The sequence below is a fragment of the Epinephelus lanceolatus genome, chromosome 5, assembly GCF_041903045.1.
Source record: "Epinephelus lanceolatus isolate andai-2023 chromosome 5, ASM4190304v1, whole genome shotgun sequence".
NCBI classification, from domain to species: domain Eukaryota; kingdom Metazoa; phylum Chordata; class Actinopteri; order Perciformes; family Serranidae; genus Epinephelus; species Epinephelus lanceolatus.
Genome location: NC_135738.1, coordinates 3,830,057 through 3,849,322, shown reverse-complemented (window position 1 = coordinate 3,849,322; position 19,266 = coordinate 3,830,057). Strand labels below are relative to the sequence as shown.

At 42.6% G+C, this 19,266-nt stretch overlaps 1 protein-coding gene across 1 annotated transcript in view; it reads right to left on the bottom strand.

The window, feature by feature from the left end:
- Nucleotides 1-7,306: 7,306 nt before the first annotated feature.
- Nucleotides 7,307-19,266, bottom strand: part of LOC117262414 (plasma membrane calcium-transporting ATPase 1-like) — a 45,283-nt gene continuing 33,323 nt past the window's right edge. The window contains exons 15-21 of the mRNA XM_033635368.2: nucleotides 18,549-18,655; nucleotides 16,560-16,751; nucleotides 13,160-13,373; nucleotides 12,719-12,930; nucleotides 12,510-12,617; nucleotides 9,771-9,959; nucleotides 7,307-8,350 (exon numbers count right to left, since the gene is read on the bottom strand). Of these exons, the coding sequence (XP_033491259.1) occupies nucleotides 7,988-8,350; nucleotides 9,771-9,959; nucleotides 12,510-12,617; nucleotides 12,719-12,930; nucleotides 13,160-13,373; nucleotides 16,560-16,751; nucleotides 18,549-18,655 (1,385 nt within the window). The 3' untranslated portion in view covers nucleotides 7,307-7,987. The remainder of the gene's footprint in view (nucleotides 8,351-9,770; nucleotides 9,960-12,509; nucleotides 12,618-12,718; nucleotides 12,931-13,159; nucleotides 13,374-16,559; nucleotides 16,752-18,548; nucleotides 18,656-19,266) is intronic.

Sequence of the window (19,266 nt, the reverse complement as noted above, 5' to 3'; positions counted from 1 at the left end):
TTACCGCCCCCTATCATTACGGATTTTTGGCTCTGCTCAACCCATATACAAGCATACACACCTATACAACAAATCTACTTCACTGACTCTCACTCCTCATCCTGACTCCTCAAATCCTATTAAACAACCCCGTACTCCTTAAAAATTCTAATAGCATCCTTTGCTGAGACCTGTCACTCATGTCCAACAATCCTTTTAGTGATATTTCCTTTACTCCTGCATCCACCAGCCCCCTCCTCATCATCTCCCTCTGTGTTTCATACCTCCTGCACCTCAGAATTACATGCTCTACTGATTCCTCCTCCTGACACTCCTCACACAAATCAGAGTTATGCTTCCTTATTATTTTGAACGTTTTGTTTAAGGCACTGTGTCCGATCCTTAGTCTCGTTATCACAATCTCCTCTCTCCTGCCTTTGCCAGCAGTCCTTGAAGGTCTAACATTTTGTTGGATTTGATACAGGTGTCTTCCTCTGCTCTCTCTGCTCCACATGCTCTGCCATTTCTGATTAATTTTTCCCTTAATTACACTTTTCATTTCTGCCTTACTAATGCTTACTTGCATTTCAACCCTATTTGCTCTCAGTGCCCTTTTTGCCAACTTGTCTGCCTTCTCATTCCCTTGCAGCCCTGCATGTGCTGGCACCCAAAAAAAAGTGACCTGCCTCCCCTTTCTGTGTATTCTTGTGACTGTGTGCAGAACCTGATATAGAATGTCCTGCCTGCTGTTGGAGTGAAATGATGTGATACTTTCAAGAACTGATGCAGAATCTGAGCATATTACCGTCTTCTTTTGTGCTGTTATTTCCACCCATTTTAATGCCACCAACACCGCCACCATCTCTGCCGTGTACACCCCTAGTCCATCACCTGTTCTTCTATAGTGGTGGAAAAAAGTTTTCGGACACCCCATGCATTTGTGAAATATTGCATTAAGAATCACTCTTAGGTCTTCAAGTGCAATTTCTTTTAGTACAGTCACAGCCAAAATACTAAATAAATCCTAAAAAAGCCATTAAAAACTTAAAATTGATTGGTTCCATAAAAATACATAAGAAATTTTGAGTATTGGGTCATTTTGGCACCAGTGATTAAGGTCGTTCTTTTTATTAAAAGACACAATTTTTGTTGCCAAGCTTCGTGTCTACATAAAGCCAGCACATTTGAAAGTTCTTCAGACACAAAAATGGCTAAAACAAGGAACCTAACACAGGAAACACGCCTGAAGATAAAGATTCTCAGCCAGGAAGGGTACAGCTGCCGCCAGATAGCCAGGAAGTGCAGATGCAGTCCTTCAGCAGTTGGATACACTCTGCAGAAATACAGACGAACCAACGGCTTGGAAGACAAACCAAGATCTGGGCGTCCAAGGGTTTCTTCAGCAAGAAATGGCCGCATCCTGATCCACATGTGCAGGCAAAACCGCCGAATGACATCACAGGAGCTTCAGCAGCGGTGGTCAAACCAAACTGGTGTCCAGTGTTCCACCCGCACTGTACGTGGCCAACTTTTAGATCATGGTTTAAGGTCCTACAAGGCTATCAAGAAGCCCCTGATCAATGAGAGACAGAGGTTAGCCCGGCGTCGTTGGACCCAGGCACACAAGAACTGGACAGCCAGGAATTGGAAGAAGATTTTGTGGTCAGATGAGTCCAGTTTCCAGCTTTATCTCCCTCCTACTAATGTGAGGGTACGCAGAAGGCCAGGCGAAGCATTATCTCCAGCATGTACAGTACCTACTGTCAAGCATGGTGGAGGCAGTATCATGGTTTGGGGATGCATGAGTGCTGCTGGTGTTGGTCATCTCACTGTCTGTGATGGCACATTGAACTCTACCAAGTATTGTACCATTCTTGAAACCCACATGCTCCCTTCTGCGCGTGCACTGTTCCGTCGAGGTAAAAACTGGATGTTTCAACAAGATAATGGCCCTTGCCACACATCCAAGGCCAGTAGAACTTGGCTGCAGGAGCACAGTATCCAGGTCTTAGAGTGGCCAGCTCAATCCCCGGACATGAGCCCCATTGAAAATCTGTGGTGGATTATCAAAAGGTCTGTTTCAAAGCATAAACCAAAGAATTTAGAAGAATCAAAAGCAGTAATTCAAGAGGAATGGGACAAGATTACCCCTCAACAGTGTGAAAGGCTCGTGGGGAACATGCCAGCCAGGATTAGAGCTCTACTACGTGCCAATGGCAGGACTACTAAATATTAATTTGATTATGTGATGGTTTATTTATTTTTTGTTCAGTTTTGAACACATTCTCTGTTATTTGTTGACTTTGATACCGACAATGTTGAGAACTGACATATTGAAACTGTCAAGAATTTAGTTTTGTTAGTTTTTCTTGTAAACAATAAACAAAAAAATATAATTTGTATTTGTTTGTATCTGTCTAATGCAGCCACACCTTTTGAAACACAAAAAAAGATTTTTCCACAAATATTTCATGATAATATTTGAGATTGTGTAAAATTTTAAGGGTGTCCGAAAACTTTTTTCCACCACTGTACATACTTACTCCTTTACCTGGTACCGCCACCCCGAATCCTGTTACACCTGTGTCTGGATTTTTCGCCCCGTCCGTGTACACCTGCACAAAGTCTTGATATTCTTGATTTATCAAGTGGCTAAATGCACTCAGTAAACCTGTCCTTTTAATTTCCAGCAGAGACATGTCAACTCTCGGACGCACTAGTCTCCATGGAGCCTCTGCTGGGTAAACCACTGGTGGGCTTATCTGTAGTCCTTCAATAGACAGTTCTTTCGCTATTTTATTACCAACTTTTGCAAAATGCTCCCTGGTGCTCTTCTCATTCTCTCAGCTGTCCTGTAGTACCTCTCTTGTTGGGTGATTTCAAATTCACCCAGTAATTGGCCATCAGCTGTTTTCTCCTTAACTCCAGAGGCACTTCACCCATCTCTACTTGTATGGCAGGAATTGGTGATGTCTTAAAAGCTCCGCAACAGATGCGTAAAGCTTGTGCCTGTATGACATCTAGCTTTTTCAAATGGCTCTTAGCTGCTGACCCATATGCCACACAACCATAATCCAGCACGGATCGTATTAATGCAACATATAACCTGTGGAGTGCTCTGCAACTTGCTCCCCATTCTCTTCCAGCCACACAACTCATCACATTTATGACTTTTTTACACTTTTCCTCTATCCTGGTGACATGGCCTGACCATGTCAGGCGTTCATCAAACACTACACCAAGGAATTTAAATTGTGGCACCCTTTCCAACTCTTCCCCATACACTCTTAACCTGACATCCTCTCTGATTCTCTTCCTGGTAAAGAACACACACGTTTTTTTGCAGTTGAAAACTTGCATCCCCAGTCATATCCCCAATCAGTCACTTGATTGATTGCTCCTTGAAGTTTTCCAATGACACGCTCAATATTTCTGCCTCTTTTCCACAGAGCTCCATCATCGGCAAACAGAGACCTGCCTATGTCTACGGGAAGTTTTGAGAACACATCATTAATGCTTAAACTGAACAGTAATGGACTGATCACACTCCCCTGAGGCGTTCCATTCCCCACCACATACTGTGTTGACATGACTCTCCCGATTCTCACTTGAATTTTCCTTCCAAACAGGAAATCTTTAATCCAGTTAAAGGCTCTCCCTCCAACTCCAATCTTAGATAGTTTAATCAGCAGGCCTTCCTTCCACATCATATCATATGCCTTTTCAATATCGAAAAACACTGCAATAACTGATTCTTTGTTTGCTTGGGCCTTTCTTATTTCTGTTTCTAGTCTTATCACTGGATCCATAGTATTCCTCAGTATTCCTTCTAAAGCCACTTTGATAGTTGGCTATCTTACCTGCCTTCTCCAGCTGGTAAGTTAACCTTTCTGTAATCATTCTCTCCATTACTTTGCATATATTTGAAGTCAGAGCTATTGGCCTGTAGCTAGATGGTTTTATTGGGTCTTTCCCTGGTTTCCTTATTGGGATTACCACTGCTTCCTTCCACACTGCTGGTAGCCGGCCCTTTTCCCACACTTTGTTATAGAGTTTTAACAGTTCCTTGAGCGTTTTCTTTCCTAAGTGCTTCAGCATACTATAGCTTACTTGATCTTTCCCTGGAGAAGTTGGTTTAGATTTGTTTATTGCCCTCAGCATCTCTTCCAGATGACGGCACAGTGAACAGCATTGTGGGAATTGTAGCCCACAACTCGGTTTCCAGGGTTATATCAAGGACAATATAAATATACAGTACAGGCCAAAAGTTTGGACACACCTTCTCATTCAATGCGTTTTCTTTATTTTCATGACTATTTACATTGTAGATTCTCACTGAAGGCATCAAAACTATGAATGAACACATGTGGAGTTATGTACTTAAGAAAAAAAGGTGAAATAACTGAAAACATGTTTTATATTCTAGTTTCTTCAAAATAGCCACCCTTTGCTCTGATTACTGCTTTGCACACTCTTGGCATTCTCTCCATGAGCTTCAAGAGGTAGTCACCTGAAATGGTTTCCACTTCACAGGTGTGCCTTATCAGGGTTAATTAGTGGAATTTCTTGCTTTATCAATGGGGTTGAGACCATCAGTTGTGTTGTGCAGAAGTCAGGTTAATACACAGCCGACAGCCCTATTGGACAACTGTTAAAATTCATATTATGGCAAGAACCAATCAGCTAACTAAAGAAAAACAAGTGGCCATCATTACTTTAAGAAATGAAGGTCAGTCAGTCCGGAAAATTGCAAAAACTTTAAATGTGTCCCCAAGTGGAGTCGCAAAAACCATCAAGCGCTACAACGAAACTGGCACACATGAGGACCGACCCAGGAAAGGAAGACCAAGAGTCACCTCTGCTTCTGAGGATAAGTTCATCCGAGTCACCAGCCTCAGAAATCGCAAGTTAACAGCAGCTCAGATCAGAGACCAGATGAATGCCACACAGAGTTCTAGCAGCAGACCCATCTCTAGAACAACTGTTAAGAGGAGACTGCGCCAATCAGGCCTTCATGGTCAAATAGCTGCTAGGAAACCACTGCTAAGGAGAGGCAACAAGCAGAAGAGATTTGTTTGGGCCAAGAAACACAAGGAATGGACATTAGACCAGTGGAAATCTGTGCTTTGGTCTGATGAGTCCAAATTTGAGATCTTTGGTTCCAACCGCCGTGTCTTTGTGAGACGCAGAAAAGGTGAACGGATGGATTCCACATGCCTGGTTCCCACTGTGAAGCATGGAGGAGGAGGTGTGATGGTGTGGGGGTGTTTTGCTGGTGACACTGTTGGGGATTTATTCAAAATTGAAGGCACACTGAACCAGCATGGCTACCACAGCATCCTGCAGCGACATGCCATCCCATCCGGTTTGCGTTTAGTTGGACGATCATTTATTTTTCAACAGGACAATGACCCCAAACACACCTCCAGGCTGTGTAAGGGCTATTTGACCAAGAAGGAGAGTGATGGAGTGCTGCGGCAGATGACCTGGCCTCCACAGTCACCGGACCTGAACCCAATCGAGATGGTTTGGGGTGAGCTGGACCGCAGAGTGAAGGCAAAGGGGCCAACAAGTGCTAAACTCTTCTGGGAACTCCTTCAAGACTGTTGGAAAACCATTTCAGGTGACTACCTCTTGAAGCTCATGGAGAGAATGCCAAGAGTGTGCAAAGCAGTAATCAGAGCAAAGGGTGGCTATTTTGAAGAAACTAGAATATAAAACATGTTTTCAGTTATTTCACCTTTTTTTCTTAAGTACATAACTCCACATGTGTTCATTCATAGTTTTGATGCCTTCAGTGAGAATCTACAATGTAAATAGTCATGAAAATAAAGAAAATGCATTGAATGAGAAGGTGTGTCCAAACTTTTGGCCTGTACTGTAAATACATTATATTATATTTTCTTTGGGTTATATGCTTCAAGATATGATTTAAAAGTTTGATTCAAATAAAGTAAATTAAAATAAATCTTCACAATGACATAAAACAGATTATGCATAAACAATATAATTGATAAACAATTATTTTACAGCTACCTGGGTTCAGTTAGTAAAGCACAACTGTTCTCACCTCTCAGCAGCATGGCAGTGTGGAGCAGGAAGTCATTCTCAGGTTTCTCCACCAGGGGGAGCTGACGTCACCTGTCAGGTAACTCTCCTGTCCGACATGAAGAGTGCAGGACTTCCTCTGATGTGTTGTGGAGTGTGAGCACACAACGGCATCAGATTTAAATATCAATTTTGGACTTAAGTACAGTACTTGAGTAAATGTACTCAGTTACATTCCACCTCAGCAGTACAGGTGTGTTTCTGTCACTGTGTCTCACCGGAGGTAAAGTGAGGAACATTCCACATTCCACCAAAAACACAGAAGGCTGGGTTCAGTTATTGTTTCAGGTAGATTCCATGTTCCTGTTTGGAGGACAAGAGCTGCCACAAGAGATTCTATGAATAATAAAGTAAATAAATAAATATCCCATTAACTGTACAATAAATAAAAATAAATGTAGGTATTGATTAATTGATTTTGATCATGAATAAATAAATAATATGCCATTAAATCTACCAAAGAAATGAAAAATAAATGTAAGCATGACTTTATAAAATGTGACATAAATTGATGTTTCCTTTTTTTTTTAACATTTAATCTTTTTTGCACTTTTTACATTTAATTTTCAATTTATTTTTAAGTGTTATTTTCATTTCACATTTCCCCCCTAATTTATTGACCCAAACTTATTCATGATTTTATCAATGAATTAATGCCTACATTTATATTTAATATTATTTTTGGTACATTTATTTATTGAGTCATTTGTTTTTGATTTTGGCAGCTTCTGTCAAGTTGTTTTTACTAAAATATAGGTTTTATTTAATTGTTAAATTCTAACTTTGTCCTCACATTACACTGTTTTTCTTGTAAAGTTTTAATGTTAATATTCCAACTTTCTTATTTCAAAATGTGAGAACTTTTGTTTCTTGTACAGTCACAAACCACCCGTGTAGTTTATCGTTAATCGACACCCAGCTCAGCACAGACTCTCTGAAATTTAGAAATGCTGCTTTGTGAATTAAAATAAGGACTTTCAGTCTAGTTAATTCAGTCAGTAATAGCTCTCATGGTGACGTTCTGACTGATAAATCGTTGAAACATCTTTGTTGAATCGTTAAATTTGAGCCAGCTCCACCTTCACTGCAGGTTCTTTACTCTCAGATAGAGACCTTTGATTTGAAAACATTTTTAATGATCGACTTTGGAATAAAAAGAATCCAGTGTCTCAGTGAATATCAAACATCATAGTGTGAATTATTTCAGACTGCAGTGGAGAGTTTCCTGTGGGCACGGTATGATGAAGGATCTATGATGTCATATATTCATCATGAAGGAGGCGGAGCTTCAGCAGGTTGACATGAAGAAGAGGACTCATCAGATCGTCTCTCCGATGTGAAGCTGCGTCACAAACATTTTACTCTGGAGGTGTTTTTTTTAACTTTTAATTATTTTTTACACCTTTTAAAACAAACAACGTTGAAACGACTAAAACTTTTTACAAAATGCTAAAATAAAATAAATGTTCTATCTACAAACACGTCTTTGAAGAGTAACCCCCCCCCCCCCCCCGCCTCATTACGACTGACTGACTCTACACATCTCAGTCACAGATCGATAATTAAACCTCAACACAAATTAACCTGAACTCGTCGTGAGCTGTGACTACGTCTCAACACCAACATCAATATTTACACATCAGAAACAGATTATTGATCACCTCACAAACACTCTTCTCCTAAACAACTGCAGAGTCCATGTCTATTAAAATAAAGAAGGAAACATCAGTCTGTGTGAACTTCCTGCCGCCGCTCAGCACACAGCCACAGACACATCTGGAAACATTTCTGCTTCCTGGATTCTAAAACCCTGCAGGTGAGCTCCTGACGAGGACCAATCAGGTGAGTCTTTTTTTAAATGTTTTTTTTCATTCTCTTGGAGGAACCAGAACTCTGGGCTTCAGAGTGAAGTCTCTAGGCTGTGCAGAGGGCTCCCGGGACACGGAGGCAGCCCCGCTGAGTTGGGCGGACCAAGACCAGGCAGCTGGACGATGCGTTCCATGGTGTTGTTCTGATTGGGTGAGGACGGGAGAGTCGGCAGGGTGGACAGCCCGGTCAGTGGCGGCGGCAGGACAAGGGAGTTTCGTTTGATTGGAGCGTCGTCCTCGCAGTCGACCTCGTCGATCAGGGGGATCTGAGGCACCGAGTCCTCGATGCGGAACTCAGGGTGGCTCATGAAGCTGTGGATGGAGCTGCGAGACTCAGGCGTCTCCAGACCCTCGTAGGGAGACACGCTGTCTCTGAAGGCGTTCACAACACGAATCTGAAAGAGGAGGAAACAGTCGGAGTTTAGTGTTAATGGAAAATTCTGGTCGTTTTTCTTTTGGGGACTTTCCTTTGTGACTCACGGTGGGAGATTTAAAGAGTAGCTGATAGCAGTTAGCGTCTAACTCAAAGAAGAGCAGCAGCCGAAAATGTCCACAAATTGGAAAAACAATGAGGTCCCGGAGCTCCTTACCCTCTGAGCAGAGGACGAGATCAGCCGCCGTATAAAAGGGACGGTAAATTATTGTTATTGACATGTGATGTGTTTCTAAAGAGCTGGTGATGTGTATGATGTATGTCACACTGACGTTGTTGTGTTACATCACACCCTTCAGGACTCCTTTGATTCTGTGATGCCGAGATTTTGCTAATTTGGTCATTTTCCTTGATATCTGTTCTAAGCAGACGATGTAGTTTTTCTTTTTGACCATTTTAGTTGTGCTTATTGATATTTCCTTCTTTGCTGTGCTTAAATAAATTCCTCCTCCTGTTAGCAAGAAAAATCGATCTGTTCTGCGCATCACGCCATGGCTCTGTCAAAACGCTGTGCTGCGTCTGCTAGAATTACAGGAGCTGCCTGACTGTACTGAGAGCACTTTTCTAGTTCTATCTGATTTGATTACCACGTAATTTAACTTTTTAAAGGACCTGCAGGCCACAATGTCCATGTACAGTACATACAGTACGTATACAAACTAAAACAGTAACAAACCACGCTGGTGAATCTGGCAGCTGATATTTTATCCAGTTTGATCTCAACATGATGATGACAGTTCATCATTTCTTGTTACACAATTGAGAAATACTCATCAACTAAAATTTAATTCAACTTAAATTTCTTCTCTGTAGAACTGCGGCAGAGGCAGGAGCCAGAAAACTGCCTGTGTGAACATGTGTCAGCGCAGTTTCAGTCAGCTGTTGAACACCACGGGTTTACTGGGACACGTTGTCTTGTGGGTCGGTCCTCTGCTGGCTGTCTGATGATTCAGCTCCTGATCTGTGAACTCTGCCTCTAATTCAACCATTAAAGTGAAGTGACAGTCCACTGGATAACCACTACACTGTAGTTAGTTCTATTGACTCTCCATAGAAGATTAGAATAAATAAATCCTCTGCCTCACAGATGGAAACAAACCGCAGCTGTCTGGCTTTGAAGTAGGCCCCTCTGCCATTAGCTGCAGTACTTAATCCAGTGGATTACTTTTTTAAACTTCCTGTTCACTTTTGTTTGGACTCAGAAACAAACATTTGAAATGATTTATGCAAAACTGATGTATATGTGGAACGATTTCAGGAGGCTCATCCTGCTTGTTTTGATAAACGTTTCCTGAATCTTTTCCACTGAGGTGGAGAGTCTGAACACGTCGTCACAGTGGACACTGTTATGTGACAGGACCCAGGTGGAGGTGAAGCCATACCTGTGTCGAGATGCGGTTGAGGCCGCGGCACCAGAGCACCTGGCCCCTCTTCAGCTCCATCTCAGCGTGGTCTATCTCGTCCAGGTCCTTCATTTCCTCCAGCTCCTCCTCAGGGATCTCCTCCTGCTGCGTGCCGTGACCCGCCGTCTTCAGGAACTTGAGCCAGCTAGTGGGAACACTGGACACCAGCTAAGCGGTGGACCGACATAAACATGATGCAGTCAGTCAGACACAACAGCAGCACTTCCTGTTTCTCAACACCTCTGTTTTTTTTTTTTAAAGATTATTTTTGTGGGCTTTTTGCCTTTAATGACAGGACAGAGAGTGAAATGGGGAGACAGAGAGAGAGTGGGGACTGACATGCAGCAAAGGGCTGTGAGTCGGATTCGAACCCGCGGCCGCTGCAGCGAGGCAATGCCTCTTTACATGGGGTGCCGGCACTATCCACTGCGCTACCGACGCCCCATCTCAACACCTCTGTGACCTGAACATGTTTACATGTTGAGACCACCTGAAGGTTTGGAGACAGTTTTCTAATGATGACGAGCAGCTGCAGAGAGGACCTGGTTATTATCTCTAACTTCCTGTTTCATATATTTGATCCTGTCACAGTTTTAATTTGTTGATGATGTAAACTCTGACTGACTCCCATTGCTGCTACTTTCAGCTGTTTGGATCAATGTTGCAGCCTTTAAGGAAACGCTCTAACAGTTACAACATGTAAACAAACCATGCACCGATCAGCTGTGTGCCAATGATCAGACTGGAGACAACTCTTTCCCTAGACTCACACGTCAGTCTTTAGACGCTTTGCTTATCTAAAGACTGATGTCTTTCTCCCTGATTTTGTGTTTAGATGGGCGGATACAATTTCAGAGTTTAAAAAAACTCCCTACGTTGCAGAACCAATAGTAAATCTGCAGGGCGGTCCTTCGGTGGCTCGCTGAACTCTTGTGCTCGTAAACATAGTCCCACTGCGATAAAAGTTTTAAACAAAGTCGCTGTAAGTCCTTCATTTCCACAATCTTGTGAACTGAGCACACGTTTGATAAAACAGAGTTAAATCTCTCGGCATCCATTTTCAAGCTCTCTGTGTGTTTGTTTCCTTGCGGACGAGAAAAGGGGGAGCGCACATTTCCGGGAGGACGTGTCCTTTTCAAAAATTCAAGAGGCGTTGCTTTGTTGACGGATGTTTTCTCCGGTGTGTTAAACACACTTTAGAAAGGAGTGTCCCCAGACTATCAGAAGCCGGAGATCTCTGATTGTCTGGTGGCGAGACTACTCTTTCCCTGCCACTTACGAGATTTTCCAGCAATCTGTGTTTTCACTGCTATAAGATAGGAGGTGCTGTTACACATCTTGTGAAGTAGAACAGCACTGCTGTGTCCAAAAACAAATGAAGAAGAAGATCCTGCCAGAAACTGGAAGAAGATGTTGCAGCTTGTAAACTGCACGAAAATGCCGAAAGTTTATGGTTGTTTATGTTATGGAAGTTTATGGTGCAAGCCGTGGAGATGCTGATGGACAAGACGACCACAGAGGAGACGAAGTCAACAGAACACTGAACGTGACAACGTGTTCTGCTGTACCTCAAAGAGAATATTATTTTCATTATTATCATTTATACAATTAAACTGACGTCAGGAAATGAGAACAAAATCTAAATGTGAAATTGATTTTATGAAAACGCACAAATTCAAGTGTTGATAAAAAGAAATGGAATAAAATGTTTTTTTGTGATTAAAAACAGAAGGTCTTCTTTAATTTAATTTATACACTGTTTACATATTCATAGAACAAATTATTCTGTGGCTCTTGAAAGACATACCTTATTTTAGTATTTGTAGTGAAATAAGACAGTATCTTACAGATAACTCCTCATGTCAACTTTATTTCTCGTCCATTGCAGCGCTTTAATTTTTTTTAAATGAATAGACAAATTTCAGCTCGCAGACAGATGGACGCCTTTTTTCATCGGCTTAAAAAACAAAATGTTGCCGTAGTTGTGCAGATTTATTTTTCTTGAGAGACTAACAATGGATTCACACTGGACAAGCAAGTGCTGTGAATCGCGACGACTTTCCGTGGAGCGCTGCTCGCTTCCTTCCACTGCCCATGTTAAGCAACTGGGGCTGTTCACGCAGGGAGCACTGCGGGCGGCTCATGATCTGCAGTGATAGTCTGGTCTATTTCTTCCACAAGTCTGAGTGAATCTGTCAAGAAAAGACACTGATAATCTATTTAGAACAATATAAAAGATATTCATGATATAAATGATCTGATTATGATAAATGATCAAAGAGCAGAGGAGCTGAGACGCTTGCTGACCAGTGCAGAGAAATGTGTTTCTGGTGTGAACAACCAGGCGACTGCTGAAGAGGCGGCTCTGCAACTAAACATATCTGGGTGCGTCTGCGTCCACTGTGAACATGATACAACTCTGCCATGTCTCAGCTCGTCATCACAAGAAATGTATTACTACCGCAATACAAGTTGGATTTGGTGCCGTGGCGCCGTCAGCACACGTTGATGATGTAGGCTATTTTTTAATTTGCCAGAACAAAACAACAAAGACCAGTTCAGTCTGTAAATCAAACAGGTTTAAGCTCATACATTGGAGTGGACCAGCAAATCCAGAAATCGACCCAGTAGCAAATATGGGTTTTGAGTTTTTTTGAGGTCATCTCCACCTCACACCATTTCCTGTCTGCTATCAAAATGATGGTAAAAGTGTCTCACCTGTCCCCACAGGAGGCTGCCGATACCCAGGAAGAAACACCACAGCCACTGCTCAATGGTCAGTCTCACACAGCTGAACGGTTTGCCGCCAAACTGAACGATGACGATCTACAGGAGGGAAGAGAGACGACATCATGCAGGGAATCCTTCGTCACTTTACACTGTGAAGCTGACCAGGTGTGACGATCACCTCGCCCCTCACAGGTTACCTGTACGAGGAGGGTTCCCAGGATGATGGAACAGAAGATGGGGTTTTTGAAGACGCCCTCAAACACGTTCCTCTCGCCGTGAATCTTGCGTGCATTTAGCTCGTTAAAGATTTGCATCAGGACAAACGTGTTGAACACGATGGTGTAGTGCTCAGAGGGCGGAGCGTGGAGGGGGGCGTTCCTGCCGCAGTCAATGTCAAACAGTTTCTCACCTGTGAGAAGGAGGGTCAAAGACTTATCAGCAGGTAAAGAAATCAACCCAATCTCTCCATGTCTTCATATTAAACTTTATTCACTTACCCTTTCATAATAAATAAACTATTAATTAGTAACAACGTTGTAATTACGATTCATGTTTTTTACACTAGTTAAGGGTTTTTAAGGGGACTTTAAATTGAGTGACTCTGCTTCAGACCATGAAGCTGTGGTGCGTTCACTGACCTAAGAAGAGCAGGGTGAAGATTATGGTGAGCTGGTAAACGCCGTGTCCCAGGATGTTCTTCATCATGGTGCGGGAAATAAGCGGCTTTTTGCGACCGTACGGGTTCCTGAGCAGCAGCGACTCGGTTGGCGGCTCGGTGGCAAGAGCCAGTGAAGCGAAGGTATCCATGATGAGGTTGACCCATAACATTTGGACAGCTTTCAGAGGAGAGTCCTGGAAACACACACACAGATCTACTGTCAGCAGAGAAACAAAAGGCGCCATCGACCTTGAGTTTCATGATGTTTACTTCAGAAAACATAGTCACACAACCTCAGACTGAAAATGATCTTTTAAGTGCTGCAGGAATGAGTCCTAACACCCAGAGTTAAGTTTGTGTTTTATCACTAAGGGTTCCCTCTTCTCCAAGTCAGTGGGTTTCTGGTTTGACGTCTGAAATAAAGTCTGTGGTTGACACAAGAGATTTTAAAATTTTGTTGTAACAGCAGGGTGGAGGGTATGCACACCCAAAAACGTGTATGCTGTGTTCACAGTACGAGTGACACAGCAACAGGCTTCAGGTCATTTTCAGTGGAAGCCGGTGACATGAAGCTACAAGCCGATGCCTGATACTGGTGACCTGCTACAAAGAAAAGCACTCCAATGACACTTTGAAGCATCAACCAATAATGTGTGTTTATTTCTAGCTGTGGTCCTGTGTTATTTAGTGCAGTCAGCTGATGCTATGCTAGCTTTATGTGCTGTGGTGCCATGGGGCGATGAAATGTCATGTTTAAACTGGGACTCAGACATCGATCAAAAGCAGAGACCTTTTTGATCAAATACAAACTTGAGAACAAGTAACGATGTAACTAAGTTAATGAGCACCTGAGCAACACTTCAGTGGTGACTTGGCGATAATGTTTCTGGTCACGCTGTTGCTCATAGTGCGAACACAGCATCACAGGTACTGGATCTAAAAATCAGACCAAGGGCTTGTGTCCACGCAACATTTTTTTCTCAGTGCTGACGTCTTTTTTCAGTCGTTTCTAATGAGGAGCGAGTGTCAGAGAAAAAGCGTTGCTCAGTGTCTTTAGTCAGAGCGCTCCTGCTTCTTTGCGCAGCCACTTCGAGTGCTCCTAGTTCTACTGAAAATCTCTGAACTTTTCAAAGAGGTGCTGGTGATGTCACTGCGACTCCTTTCGCTGGGTCACTGTCACAACAAAAACAGAAGAGACCATTTGTGGGAGCAGATCGGCCGGCGGACACCGGATGTGGCGGATGTTGCTGGTGAGTGTTGTGCTTTAATCACTGTACATGTTGTAAGCTTGTTGTTGACTGTGTAGTAAACCCTTTGTTAACGTAGTGTCATGTTGACGTCAATATCACGATACTGTTGTCATAGAAACAAAACCCACAGGCAGTGTATCATTATGAAAAAGCTCCTAGCAACAATTTGAATTGTGAAACGTTTCAATCTAACAGTGATCTTGGCAGGCTCTGTCAAATCCTGTTGCACGTTGCACAATTAAAATTGCCAGGAGCTTTCAATGTAGTGTGTGAGTGTCCTGTCTGCTGCCTTTGTTTTGTTCTACAGCATAAAACACATCAGGACATATTAGGGGTGTCACGACACATCGATCTGGATCGATGTGTCAATTCAATGATCCACGATCCCACTCATGAATTTTGAAGTTTTCTATGTGTCTTAAAAAGTCAGTTGCTCACAAGTGGCTAATTAAGCCTACACGGCTTTACAGCCTTGCTGTGGTGGCGACGTTGAAGTCATGTGACTGTGGTGTAGCTGTTTAAAGCCTAATGTTTGGCGACGATTACATTGATGAATCGCTCCACCCCTGATCTGTTCAGTCATTTGCAGACATTAGTATTTCATGTCAACAGAAGCTCAACGCCTCTGAAAACTGTTTCACATCTCAAGTATTTCTAATTTACAATAAATATTCATGACTACATAAGCAACAATCAGTTGTGTGTTATTAAAGTTGAACACCTGAGCTAATCTTCATCATCAGGACGGTGCGAGTGATATGGACAAAATACCTTCACATGACCTTCATTACTTCTTGATTCAAATGTTGCCTAACTCTGATTGGCACATGAAAATTAGTGACATCACCTTTATTCTAACTGAATGTAATTGATCTAAAAGCAGTAAAACCTGAATGCTGTTAGTCTGAGCTGTCCATGTGAGAACAGAGTCTCTAAGCCAGGAGCCACAAGAGGGCTGCACCATGAAGTTCAAGAGTCAGGTTCTCCTCATCTGAGCAGGCTCCACAAACACTAACGCCTCAGTCAGAGATAACAGGTACCACAGACGTGATTATCAGCTTGCTCTGTTTACCCAGGTGTTCCTTTGAAGGCGCTGTGCATGTTCATATACAACCAATTAAATGACTCAGCGTTTTCAGCACATCATTTGAAGATCATTGATCATGTGTCGTCTACTTCCGCCTTTGAAGAATATTAAAAAAGTGTCACAGTAAAAAGCAACACTGGTGCTTAGATTAAAGTGAGAGAGGAGTGATGTCATGAAAGTGAATGTGTTTATTTCACTGCTCTGTTTATTTCTAACATGACAGCTGCACATCTTACAGCTCTTAAACTTTATAATTGATGCAGCAGTTTTAAATGTTGTACACAAGAACTGCATTTACATATACTGACACTGTCCCAGTGGAAATCACTGTAGTTTTATTGATTGAATATCATCTGTGATAAATACCAGTCGACTAATTAATGTTGTATCAGCTGTAACTTCAGCAAATCAGGATCAAACATCAAAACATAATTCTAAGTGGTAACATTAAGGTATGCTTTGAAGGAACTGTGCTGTATTTCACATGCAAGTAAACATCATCCTGATTAATAACAACATTTGACTGATAGATACAGTGAGCACTACTGTAACTGCATGGCTACGTACGGTCGCATTTATGTAGCGTTACAGCTCAAGTTGGGTAAGGTGCATTTATAACGCATTATCTCAGCTGAGAATCTGTTTCACTCATAATCTGACATTAACTATAGAGTGACGCTACTCGAATCAGCTGTGAAAGTTGAGTTTTAGCTGATTTTAACGTGAAACTCAGAAAATAAACTGGTCCTGACCAGGTTAGATCTGCAGCATCATCTTGTTACCATGGTGATCTAGCCAGGTTAAAAGAGAGCCGTCTTCGTAGACTCAACATACCCCGCTAAGCCACTAATCTCGCTGCGTGGTGCAGCCCTCTGGTGTTTTGGTTGTGAGGATGGAAACACCTGGCGACACAAATGACCTCCAGCATTAATGGATATTTATCTGACACCTTTCTCAGTCACCACTGTCACTTGGACTGTCAAACACTGCTGTTAATTGGTCCACCCCTAATGCAGGTATCAGCGGTGTCAGGTGGCTCTGACCTGGGTTATACAGGCTCCGGTGAACGCCACAATGACGGCGACGATGTTAACTGTCAGCTGGAACTGCAGGAACTTGGAGATGCTGTCGTACACGTTCCTGCCCCACATCACAGCCTTCACGATACTGCTGAAGTTGTCGTCTGTGAGGATGATGTCAGATGCTTCCTTTGCCACATCCGTTCCTGCAATGCCCTGCAGAACACACAGCACATAGGTTAGTTAACACAAACCTTACACTAAACCTGGCTGTGACCCCGGGCCTGGACCAGGGCTGCTGCATGGGGGGGGTCAGGACTCAGCATCACACACAGATGAAAAAAGGCATCCTTTCGCAGCGGTATGATACACAATCCGGTGCATAACGCCACCAGACAGCAACGTAATTTAAGGAACTTAAAGGTCCCTTTAGGGCAGGTGGGAGGGGTGGTGGATGGGTCCAACAATCAGTGGACTTTCACTCAGGGGGCCGGTGTTCGCTTCCTGTGTGACTGTTGTGCGCAACCTTTGATGTATTTTTCTAAACCTGACCATGTGCTTTTGTTGCAGAAGAAAATAAACGTAGACATGAGGTCTTTTACTAATATTTAAGTTTCTTTTGAAGAAGACTGTATGCATCTAACGAGCAGGGACTGTGCATCCTGTGAGAATGGAAGTGTATTTTTTTTTTTAAAGATATTTTTGGGGCATTTTGCCTTTAATGGACAGGGTGGGTGGGTGTGGGGGGGGTGACATGCAGCAGGGGGCCACAGGCTGGATTCAAACCCGGGCCGCTGCAGCAATAGCCTTGTACATGGGGCGCCTGCTCTACCCACTAAGCCACCGACACCCCAGAATGGAAATGTATTTTGAAAAGACATTATTCATGTTACTAGCGTGAATTAACACAATGTCCTGATACCTAGCATGTCATGTATACACGTGAAAGAAAAACTGACCAAACCAGGATTTGACGAGTTGGGTGTGAGAACATGTTGGCTGTCAGCCTACATGTGAGGGACATGATGAGATCATTTAAATGCTCCTCACACATCTCTGTGTGGTGCGACACACATCTCTCAAGTTGCGATGACTGACAGTAGACGCCCACATGTTCTTACACTCGAACACAGACTGTATAAAAAGACTGACGACATCTTCCCAAAAGTAAAGACAAAACATGTGAGCAGATTGGACGGGTCAAACTAGAAACTCAAAGTACACATCAAATACATTCTTTTTCCAAAGATGGTTCTGTCATTTTAAGTCATCATTTTTACGCTGATGTTTGTTCAAGTGTTTGTTTTTCTGGTAAGTTTTAATTAGGTATTTGAAGCTATAAAAAGGGGGGGGGGGGGGGGGGGGGGGGGGTTGATGTCATGATTGACAGCTGTGTGTGCCAATTGGTGTGCTCACGATTGGTTGGACGGGTGTATGAATAGAAACTAGTTGCTGGAGGAGATCACTACTGTGCAGACTCTGGCTCCAGATGACAGTGGCAGTACCTGAGATATTTTGGCTTCATTTTTGTACAGTGGGGTAAAGTGAAGATGCCTCATCCATCTTTATAAACAGTCACTGCACTGGACACACAGTTAGGGAATAGGGAGAGAGGACATTAAAGGTCTAAGGGGGCGGGATCATAGCAGAGGACGACAGGAAGTTCAACGTTCATCTTAATATTAGTTTTGTTTCTTTTCTTTAAACTTGAAAATGTAGCAAATTAATATAAACTTAATATCTGAATATTTTATTACATATTAAACATTTTACAGGTAAGTTCAATCAATCAATTTCTTTGTCACATGAAATCATAAAATACAATTTTAGTGAAATGTAGCTGTCAGTCGATTTGTTTAATTAAAACAGATAAATAAGTTCACACCTTCCTGACTTTTCAGATCAGCTGATGAGAACAAGTTCATTGTCATGTGCTGATTACTGTATTTACTGTTTTATAAATAACTCTTAAATGTTACAAATTGCTGTGATGACATCAGCTACAATGGTTACCATGGCAAAGCCAACGTCTGCTTTCTTGAGGGCCGGGCCGTCGTTTGTTCCGTCTCCAGTTACCGCGACAACCTGCCTCTGCTCCAGCACGGTGCTGTCGATGATACCTGATGACAGACAGACACACTGCTGAGACACAGTTATGGACCATAAGGGTCTAAGATACAGTTCAACTCTGCTGAAACTCAGCTTGTCTCTGCTGTGTTTATCACTTTTGTTTTCATGGCTGTGTTTTAATTTTATATCAGGGCTGCTTCTGAATTTGTATTCATGCTTATACTGGGCCTCTTGTACTAACAAACGCCGATAAATGTTCTCACTCTGAGCATAAAACAAGTGTACACGTAAAATTACCGTCAGATTCATGGCGCTTGATTTTGTTCTTACCACCATGCGTGTGTTGGTGAATCAGAATCATTGACAGGTGCGTGCTCGCTATTTGCGATCAGCAGAGTGCTGCACCCCTATTTCTCCATATAAGGAAATGTGTTTGCCCAAAGGTGTGTCATGGAGAAAGTGGGTAAGTTTTTTCTACGCATGTATTAAAGGTGGAGTCTGTGATTCTGGAGAAGGACTGTTGATAATCAAACTCAAAACCCAAACAAAATACATGTGCTCCTTCAGAAGCTCCTCCCTTAAAGTTATAGATGCTCGTTGTCAAGACAACAACAGTAACAACAGGTGAGCCAGCTGACCTAAAAAGCAACGTGGCAGGACC